At 31.1% G+C, this 11,770-nt stretch overlaps 1 protein-coding gene across 1 annotated transcript; it reads right to left on the bottom strand.

The window, feature by feature from the left end:
* Positions 1-1,761: 1,761 nt before the first annotated feature.
* LOC132953712 (uncharacterized transmembrane protein DDB_G0289901-like) lies at positions 1,762-4,143 on the bottom strand. Its single transcript, XM_061026078.1, has one exon. It carries the CDS (start codon positions 4,141-4,143, stop codon positions 1,762-1,764), a length of 2,382 nt encoding a protein of 793 aa, XP_060882061.1.
* Between the last annotated feature and the right edge of the window lie 7,627 nt (positions 4,144-11,770).

Raw genomic sequence — 11,770 nt, 5'->3', positions numbered from 1 at the left:
TGAAATTTGGAAAGTCCAGCGCCCTTGTATTATATTATAATATATGAGCAGTTAATTAGATAAATTTAAACTTTAAAACAGATATCATAATTTGTATACCGGAAGGGTGCAAAAAAGCTGCATGTATATACAGGCAAGTGTTTAAATTATTTACATTTTATAAACATTATTCTGGTTTCGATGAACAGCAGAAAAAACTTAGATTTCGACGAGGATGGAATACAGTGGATTTTCGTGCTGCTAAAAGTGATGGTGAATATTACACTTTTCATAGTAGCCTAGATAGGTAACCATGGTCTAATATTCTCAAATTTCTAACTCAAGTCATTGAAACGCGGAAGTACAATTATTAAAGTATATACATTTTACCATGGATGCCGGCTATTGTGGGGCTGCGATGCCTAAACACACCATGATACATTCCATGGGGTACGGAAATTAATGAAACAAAACGTGATATTATACGTAAGCACTCCATGAAATTTGAAAAACTCAGCGCCCACGAATTACATATTATATGAACTAATTGAAATACAATAATTATTTACATTTTAAAACAGATAACATAAAATTTACATTTTGGATTTTAATAAATATTCTAAATCTATAAGCAATAAAATTAAAGTGGTTTCAACTGACACAGTTTGAATTCCAGTATCGAAATTGTATTGAAGATTTAATCTTTGCTCTTTGCAAATTATCACCATCAACTAATAATACATTTTGAAAACAAAAACGAGGAAAGAAGACAACTGAAATGCAATTCTGACCAATTATGCAGGTAGGTTTTTCACCTTGAAAATGTGTATATACATATATTACCTTAAATCTAATAAAATCATTGTCTAATGTTTAAAAGCCAACCCAGCCTGGGTGGTAAAATACGAATAGAATTTATTTACACTGTACACACTTTATAAATAGTTTAATAATCTAGCTATAGCCTGTAGCCTAAACGGAAAATATTATTACTATTTATATTACACCGAATTTATACGATAACACAATAATACTCTTATGTTACTTGCTACCAGGTCGACCCACACCGGTTTCCTGAGCACATATAGGTCCGCTAGTTATGTAAGTAAGTTAGAGCTGAAGTGATTTTGGTGTATCATCGTTTATTAACAATTTTCTTTGCAATCATTACAACCGGCTTATGTTTTTATGATATTTGTTTAGAGTAGGTACCTGTTTAATATTATGTAAAATACAAATAACCGTCTATATTTTTGTAGTTAATATATTTGGGTACCTAATCGATATTGGTTAAGATAACATCGTACCCGCATGTGCTGTCTCCATCTTAATAACGAATAAAATAACAAATTTTACGTTTTTAAAGGAAATGATTGGTATTACCAGGGCACTCACCAAAGTTGTCATATTTTAATTTTGAAACAAGTATTATAAGCATTTTAAAATTGTAAATTTTTGTAAGCTTTAAAATGCTCATAACTTACTTTTTAATATAATTATATCAAACGAATCCTAAATTGAGCCCTGAATAATATGCTTACCATTAAATATGGCAATAGAACAATTCACTCTAATATAAAAAATAACCCAGAAAATTAATGGAATCCTCTATTATACGTCGGTAAAACGGAGTCAACACATACGGGTACGATATTATCTTAAACCTGGTATAAGTTATTGAATATTGATGCGATATTTTCTACTGATAATAAATGTACAAATTATATTTTACAATTTTTAGTAATCACCAAATCAAAAATAGCACCATCAGGGAACTCTATCCTACGTGTGGTAAAAAAAAATGCTCCTACGACTATTTCTTAAGTACGATCGAAACCACATCATATGCTGTATAAACGGAATTGATGGCAACAACCTACGTCTTCTTCCGTTATCTACATCACCTCCATATCCATTTTCATAGTTACCTTCATCATCATAGTCATCTGCATAGTTGTAAAAACCTTCATAATCGTAGTCATATTCATAATCGTCAGTGCCTCGTCCACTGTCACGGCCACTGTTACTTATTTCACGGATGACCACACCTCTAACGTGGTGGTCAGCATGATCACGTACCACTCTACTGCTAACATGGACGCCATTAACACCACGTATGCCATGATTAATGCGACCTTGACCATTGCCACGGATGCTACTCCTACCGTGGACAACACTAAAATCACGAATGTCGTTACGTACGTAGACATCATTACGACTATAACTTACGCCACCGCTTTCATAACGACCAACTCTATGGACTCTGGCAATATCAGAATGGTTGTCAAAGTTACTACGGATGCCACCACTACCATAACCACCAAAATTACCGTAATCTCCATGAGTACTAACAGGGAAGTTAATTGTATTGTCAAATTCTCTAGTATCTCTGCCAACAGAGCCACTTGTAGTAACTTGATTTGAATCCCTTAAATCGAAGTAACTATCACAGCTACTGTGCCTGTTACTTCTAATGTGATTGTGATCTCTATTGGGCCCACTACCCCTAGGGGGGTCATCACTGCTACTCACTTCGTCACTAAAGTGGACTCTTAAACCACTTCTACTCCTACTAGGGCGGGTAATACTACTATTCCCACTAGCGCTATTACCACTAGCACTATTACCACTAGCGCTATTACCACTACCCCTATTACCACTACCCCTATTACCACTACCCCTATTACCACTAGCGCTATTACCACTACCCCTATTACCACCAGCACTATTACCACTAGCACTATTACCACTAGCGCTATTACTGCTACCCCTATTACCACTACCCCTATTACCACCAGTGCTATTACCACTAGCGCTATTACCACTAGCGCTATTACCACTACCCCTATTACCACTAGCGCTATTACCACTAGCACTATTACCACTAGCACTGTTACCACTACCCCTATTACCACTAGCGCTATTACCACAAGCACTATTACCACTACCCCTATTACCACTAGCGCTATTACCACAAGCACTATTACCACTACCCCTATTACCACTAGCGCTATTACCACTAGCACTATTACCACAAGCACTATTACCACTACCCCTATTACCACTAGCGCTATTACCACTAGAATGGACATTGCTGCTATTCAAAGGAAACGTGCTAGACGTAGCTCGACCATCCGCACTTCTGCTACTTGATCGACCTTCTCCCCTACCCCTACTAGATCCACGGCTCCCATTACACCTACTAGGGCGACCACCACCATTAATCATATTATCATGCTCATCAGCACTAACTCCATCACCTCTAACTCTACTACCGTAGTTGTCAGTGCTATTACTTCTAGACCGGCCAACACCCCTGCCCCTACTAGAGTGGATATAACCACTTATTCTACTGACGCGGCCATCACCACTACCTCCAACTTCACTAAAATTAAAACTATCCATAATAGCTTGACCATCACCACTACCCCTACCGTTGCCATCACTAGTACTGCTACTATTTGTACGACCATCACTATTACCTCTCATAACTAGATTACCATGACTATCAATAATATCACTATTATCGTGGATCATATCATCGCTCCAATTGCAAATAAAACAACAACAACCAATAATGGAGCCATGACGGCTACCATGACTGTTGTCACTCCCACCACTACCAACACTACCAACACTACCAACACTACCGCCATTTATGCTTTGGTCATCACCATTATCAGGACTATTACTCCTACTCCTAGGCCGAATATATGTTGTACTCACTTTAGGTTTGGTCTCTTTGCGTGCTGTATTTGGGTTCACGTACAAGGACTCCGTGCGCTTGGGTTGCCCGATAGGTGACGGAACGATCTCCTGCCCGAGGTTCCGTTGCCTAAGTATGATATCCTCAAACGGCGGTGGTTGACGCTGCGTGGCGGCCGATGACGAGTTGTTTTGCTTGGCCCCGGCCGCCGACGCTGCATTGAAGCCAGGACCACCGTTGAATGATTTATCAGCTGCGGAAGATGACGAAGACGGAAGTCGATCGTCTCCTCCTCTCCTCTGTTGCTGCTGGTTCTGTGACTTTTCCACTGATGACTGTCTCGACCCTCCACTCAGTCGACTGGCTGCCCGGCTGTACCGGTCCACACTATTATCACGGCTTGGTGCTTTTGTGTAATGATCGAAGTGGTCGCTCATTACCTGCCAAAATACAATCATCGTCACAAAAATATATTGATTATTGTTATTTTTTTTTTCGTATAACAATAATAATATAAGATGTATTGGGGTGTTGCTGAAAAATAATTTTGTAAAAATATCGTAGGTTATATTACATATTATTGCGTGAGCAGTATAATATTATGTCATGAGTCAAATATAAATGTTATATTATCATTGTAGTTTTGGCGCACAACTTTTGCATGGTAAAAGCTGAGTGGGTAGGTAGTTCTGCTACATAGTTGCAACGACTCGTTGGACCCCGTTGATGACTGACAACTTAACGTGGTGCGTGAGTTGTGATATTGAAAATTTGTTTTACAACTGTTTTCATTCCTGCCCATAAAACGATAAAATGTATAATGGATGACGTCGACGAGGGTAATATGCGCAACTTGTAAAATATTAAGTGTCAGTGAATAAAAACCAATTATATTTACGGGCTAGTCAGCATATTCTAAAGTTTAGTTTTTTTTTATGGTCTTGGGTAATATTTTTATTTTTTTTTAATTAATACATTAATATCGTCTCTTAAGTTATTGTCATAATGGTTTTATTTTCAAACTCAACTTCACACGATGACACTGAGTTATTTCGATATTAATATTGTTCAAATCTGAGTAATGGATGTACAGGTCTCACAACAGGCTCAGTAGCGACTGCACAACTTGAACTTTGATAGTGATGCGACTATACTAATTTCGAGTTGTCTTCAATTTGACACTGATACCCGTATATAATATGCAAAGGAGTAATGAGTTATATCAATTTATTACGGAATAAGATTTGTGTAATGGATGGATAATAAATCAAACAAATTATAAAATATTGCTACGAATTTGAAATGTTTATAACATTTGTAACGATCGTTAAGATTTTTATCTCTAATAATTTATCCAACCACAATAAATTACTAAACAGCGCAGACTAAAAATTGAATATAACATTATTGCATGTTGCGTTATTGCACGAATAAAAAAATAAAATAAACTTCAAAGAATCTGGAATATTATGTCAAATCATATTATGCATCAACGATTTTTTTTGTTTGTATTTTGATTCCTAATTATCACATATTGTTATCACCATAATATTTAAATATTATCTAATTAAGTGATTTTTGATAAATAGCGGATATTTATCAATTAAAGGTAACTCGATTATAAAAAAAAACCTATTTCATATTTTATGATTTTGATCGTGCCATCGAAATTGTGTATACAAAAATGAATTGAATTATCTAATATTGTTTAATTCATTGTTATTTTAAAAAATATATCTATCCAATTAGATATTGTGTTGACTTAACTGCATACAATATTAAAACCATTTGTTGTTATTGATCACTACATTTTGTCACGTTAAGTAAAAATAATCCATTTTAGGTTCATATTAATTTTCAGATAGCTTAATAGTATTGTAGGTTATATGTTATCTATATAATATGATTGTGAACCTAGCTGGGTATAATATTAGTAAATCAAATAAACAAATTCACTTGAAAAACAGAGTAATTGTTTTATAGAAGCAGCTGTGCGTTTACCATTTCCAGTTACCACCGAGGAAAAAAAATAGTTATTCAAAACAAACTATAACATTATGCAAATTTCAATTAATTTAAAAGTACGAATTCCACCAAAAAATCAATAATAGTAGGTACCTACTTTTGGTTTATTTTTTTAGTGCAAAATTAAGATGACGAAAATAATTTGTGGAAACAATGTTCGTAAGTCTTTCTGGCGAATATTGTTAACTAAACCTGGGGAAAAGTTATTCACTGTTTGGAACAGTACACTAAACAATGAAACCTCATAAATTTGAGTTCAAATTACGCTCGCTTTGATGATTTTAAGGGTTTCCATAGAATTTGCAAAGTGTATTATGTGCATTACCACAATCTGCTGTCGGAGTGTCATAACGAGAACATTGTTTATGCCCACCTTGGTAACCAGCTTAACTAATGACAAAAGTCACACGAGTACTGCAAATGCGTCCGATATAGGTACGTAGGTAGTAGTTTATTAACCCGTACAGATATAAATGTAATTGTATTATAGACGACGTACCTTCGCGACCGTCTTATTAGGTATCTTACCCCGGTGCACATTATTGCCCCCGAACAGTCTTGTAGAAGATACTTTTTAAAACTGCTCAAATACAGAGATACAGTTACTTTTTTCGAAAAGTATTTAAAATATGTATTTGAATACTCAGTAAAAAAATATTTGAGTAGGTACAAATACAAATACTTAAAAAAAAAAATATAGATTATTTTCAATACTATCAAATTTCTTATAAAATATTGTTTTTACCTAATAAATCAACAGAAACGGTTTTCATGTTTTACACTGTATCATTTGGTGGAACTTTAAAATACTTATCTGTTTTCTTTGTTCAAATATTTGAATTTTCGCACAAGTATAATAACTCACAGTAAAAAATGTCATCAAAATCAGTGAAGCCCTTTAAAAGGAGTTAGAATACTTACACACATACGCTATTGGAAATAATTTTTGAAAATCAAAAATTATATTATGTGCGATATAATATAATATTTTATAAATTATTGTAAATATCATATTATTTTGTTTTTTTGATAAGAGAATTATAACGTTTTATTTTAAAACATTTGACGTAGGTCGTAATATTTTGCTTTGGAATGGTGGACGTGTATTATTATTTGAATGCAATTACATTTTTAACAAATAACATAAAAAATGCACCTATTGTTATAGTTAAATTCCTATCAATATTATTTGAACAAAATACATTATTAATTCCAATGTATGGGTCTTTACCGTTGTTAAAAGCAGGGCTTGAATCCGTTAAAGCCCCGAAATCGAAAACAAAATCAAAACCAAAAAAAAACTGGATACCGGTATTAATCTGAATTTGAAAGCGAAAAAAATTGGAAACCAGTATTAAAAAAAAACCAAATCCAAAACCAGAAAATTTAGTTACATTTAATTTTGTCTAAACGATAAAACACAAACCAATATAAATATATTTTAAGAAATACTAAGAGATTGCTAGCTCTGGTTGGCAAGTCACACTCATTGTATTCTCGTTAAGGATGACTCGAGCACTTAAACGATCCCGAAATTGAGTTCTGTAGTAAATCTATTAAGAAATTCAGATCATCACAATAAAAATTTCCAGTAACATGATCCAAGACCTACGAGACGTCAACATGAACAAGTGGGTATCGTAAGTTTGTGATTGCAAAACATTTTCTTCAATCTTATCGTTTGGAGGGCAAAAACGAATTTCGGTACACACAACGCGCTCTAGTGGTCACGTTTGATAAATCGGTGTGAAATCGGAGTTCTGCTAAAACAAGTAAAATCGGATATAGATACGAAAATAATATTCGAGAAATTATCGTTTAGTTGTCGGTTGATTTAAATTAGGGAAAATCAAAATCAAAATGATTTAGAGACTTAAAACGTACGACCCTCGTTGGCTCGTTGTAAAATAGGTATTTCGGTGATTGTATTTGTACATATTTCTCATGTAAATACTTTTTCCTGATGATACCTAGGTAGGTACTTACTTAAAATACATCTCAAAAATGATTATTAAATGATAGTATCTCTATTTTAATAAATAGGTAGTTACCTACTGTCTTTTTACTATACTCTTCAAAGTTGAGCATTGACTAATGACATAGCATGAGGTAGGTAGGTACATTTACCTGAAGTAAGTAGCATAGTTAACTACCACAGTGCCACAGTGGTACAGTCCATATTATAAACCTTTGATAATTATTTATGTTTCAAAGTTTAAAGAAATAAAATATTTTTTATTCTTAGCTAGATATTATTAAATTTTCCGATTACAAAATTTAAAATTGTGTTGTCATATTCATTGAATAAGAATAAAATATTTCTTTATAAAGACGGACACTACAATAATTTATATTTAGTGATTGTATATTTTGTAAACATTTCTCAAGTAAATAAATACTTTTTCCTGATGTACCTACCTACATACATACTTACAAATACATCTCAAAAATAATGTTTGAACGATCGTATCTATATTTTAATAAATAGTATCTTTTTATGATATTGTACAAAGCTGGGTATTATTAAATTTTCTGATTACAAAATCTAAAATAGTGTTGTTAAATTCATCAAATAAGAATAGGCAATATATTTATTTGTACAAATGGGCACTACAATAGTTTATAATACCTATTATAAAATATGTACCTAAAGCGTTGTCAAGATTTCGCATCCACCTTGTGAGTTATAAATGTAGGTAGGTAGTACCTATTCAATTTAGTATCCATAGTACTTTTCGTATAGAAACTAATAATTAGGTAGGTAATACAGCATTTTCATTTTATATTAATTGTATTCAGTAATGAAATTTTTGTAACAACAGTTCTTACAATTATGTTTTATTTTTAAACTGTTTATATTTATTTTTATTGAAATGTTTGTAGCCATTGAGAAATACAACAGATTATTTTTTATAATAACCATATTATGTTTTAATAAGGTGTCTTTTTATTTGAATATATTATTATAAATAGGTGGCCGAAATAACCAAAGGTGGGCAAGTTTATGATAATAAATAACTCAAGTTAAGTTAAGATAAAACAAGATCTGAGTACCTACCTATTCATTATTCATTATTAATTAATAGTTAATAGTTATTACTTATTATTATATTTTTACATATTCATAGAATTATAATTGAATTGAATAATATTTGATATTTAGTTAGTGTAATTTTTACAAATTTAAAAAAATTAAAGTTACTTTTAACTTTAAACATAGGTAATTTACATTTTCTATATTAACTTAAATGAATGAGTTAAAAAAAAAAATAGTAAATGTGCCCTACTAAGGTACCCGTACCTCCTTGTTGTCCATGTAGCATAATGTTATTATTATCTAAGACTGATTTCGAATTATTTATTAAGTAAAATGTATTAATTGTATGTAGGTACAAAATTGAAGTTTATTATTTTGATTTTCCTAATAAAATAATAACTAAATAACATGATAATTTCAATTCAAAAAGTTAACAGAGGACCTCAATAATATATTGTTTGCCTAATAGCTTCAGTTTTTCTATAAAAATAAAAACACAATCATAAACATTAGATATATAGGAACTTAACAAAACACAAATTGAGGTTTAGTTCTGAAAGTTTTCCCATAAGCTATGAAAATTGTTTTTTTATGTTAAAAAAACATAAAGACGTACATAGGAAATATATTGACATAATGAACTACAACTTTTAAATCAGGTGAGGCAGAGATTGAAATTTATATACAAATTAACAGTTTAAGTTTTGAGTTTATGATGTAATTTTTATTTTTATAATTTAGCTCCCGTCTAGAGAACAGTTTTTAAAATTCTTTGTTTTGGTTTCAATTTTGAAATTATTTTCTGTTTTGTTTTTGTACATGGTTTTTCATAATGTTGTTTTTGTTTACCAGGAATTGTAATGACTAGACATATTATTATTATTTATTACATATTATTAATTATTGTTAGTAAAAAACAAATAAATATTAATAGTTTCATTGTATTTTGTAATTTTGATTGTACGTTATTACTTTTTGTGATGCATGTTTTTTGAGCATATTATTTAAGCAATTTTTTAGTTGATTTATACAGGTAGGTATATAGTAAGGATTTCTTTTAGGTTACATGTTTTAATTAAGTACCTATCTAGTGCCCTTTGGCCTTTAGTTATATTTAATACATTACTTAAACTTATTATTCTATTCAAAAGAAAATATAATTATCTCATTAGGAATGGTTCTAAACATCATACTATCATAGTTTATTTGTTAAGACTAAATTTGTAATTATTGTACAGTTATACCAATGACTAATAATAAGTTCGAAAACGGCAAGTGTGAATTACTGGTAGAAAATGACATAAGTTTTAACAATTTTTAAAATAAATTCTGAGGGTTCGGTAACAGTTTTTTAGTATGTGCTTGTTTGAAGAAAAAAAATGTTAAATGCAACAGTCGTTGTTGATTTTACGAACAAATAGTTGCTTAGACTTTTAGTAATGATAATAAATAATAAAATTAAATAAATTAAATAAATTAAAATATCTAAAATAAATAGTGAAAATTATTTGTGGTCACAAACTAATATAATACTAATACTAATGATAACATTTAAATGTAAAAAATCGATTTTACTACAAATAACGTGTGGCCAAATCGTGGAAAAAATGTTTACAGTGTATTATTATAATGTTCGTTTAGAGAATATTTCATTGTGTTTCGCGAAGTATGAAAACGATGAATAATAAGAAAGAAGAGAAAAAGAACGATGTCAACAAGTGGCAACCTCGTAACAATATTTATAGGTAATTAATAACTGATTGTTTCAACCCACAGAGACATTTATCGAAATAATAATAAATTGACAGTGGGTAGACCTACATTTGGCCCTCCTATGTTGGCAAGTGCAGTAATTACCAAATCGACAAAGATCAAAATGTAATGGAGCATGATAATATTGTTAATTTAAAAAATCTGCGTCTATTATTACGAAGGCGAAAAAGTCATGTAGTACATCAAAAATTACGGGTTCAAATATCGTATCTACACATATTTGTTTTAGTGTTTGTAAACATTCAAAGAATAGTAAAAAAAAAAAAATCACTGTAACTGACAAAAGTAAAAAACTAATACGATAAAACGCAGCAAGTCTACACATTTATTTACTGCGGGTTTTACTAGGAACCGAAAAATACTGTATATATTTCGCAGTGGCGTACAAACCGAGAGAGGGGGGGGGGGGGGTGGTGGGAGAGAGTTTAATCCGACCATGGTATTTTTTTTTTACTTTACGTATAGATAATAATATATAAGCATAAATACAATACAATAAAAAATGTTAATGTACCTATATAATTTGTTAATGTAACTCCTCCCAATATCTGTGTACGCCACTGTAAAATAGGTACCTAGTATACATCAGAATCAAATGCTGCTTGTGTCACTTTAGTCTGCAGTATCTACATCGTTGTGCAAGTATAAATGTTGCATATACTGCAGCTTAAAGTGGCATTTTCCATACTAGATGAACATACAGTAACCATTAAATATGTTAATTTATAGTAAAAATATTTATTTTTTTTTATAATTGTATGAGTGTTTTTACATTTGTAATGGCACTGGTGCCCGTACGCGTGGTTAATTTTATATCAAATAAATTGACTATGCATACGGACACATAAGACATAAAATCAGTTCATTTTATAATAGTAAAAAAAATAGGTAAAATGTCAATTTCTCAAAATTTCACTTTATGTAGTTGCTGCACTTGTCATAAAGAGCGCCCAAAATGTTTTTAAATTAATAATGCTGTATTATATTGTATTACATAATAATATTTAGATGTTAGATAGGTATATAGGTACATTTATTGTATAGTTTATCTATAACAGAGTGTCAAGGTTTTTTTTAAAAAAAAGTTGCATTTGTATTTTATTATAATATTTTGCGTACATCATTATGTTATTATTTTTAATAATATTTTATAACATAATATAGTTCTACTAATTTAATATAAAATCAAGTTTCAACCATTATTAATTAATTTAGTTTAATAAATGGACAAAATACATAAATACATAATA

Source organism: Metopolophium dirhodum, chromosome 1 (genome assembly GCF_019925205.1).
Source record: "Metopolophium dirhodum isolate CAU chromosome 1, ASM1992520v1, whole genome shotgun sequence".
Lineage (NCBI taxonomy): Eukaryota > Metazoa > Arthropoda > Insecta > Hemiptera > Aphididae > Metopolophium > Metopolophium dirhodum.
This window is presented reverse-complemented; position numbering and strand designations above follow the sequence as displayed.

What these genes read in the sequence shown, in the direction of transcription:
- LOC132953712 (XM_061026078.1), bottom strand. Translation starts at nt 4,143, where the DNA reads ATGATTGTATTTTGGCAGGTAATGAGCGACCACTTCGATCATTACACA.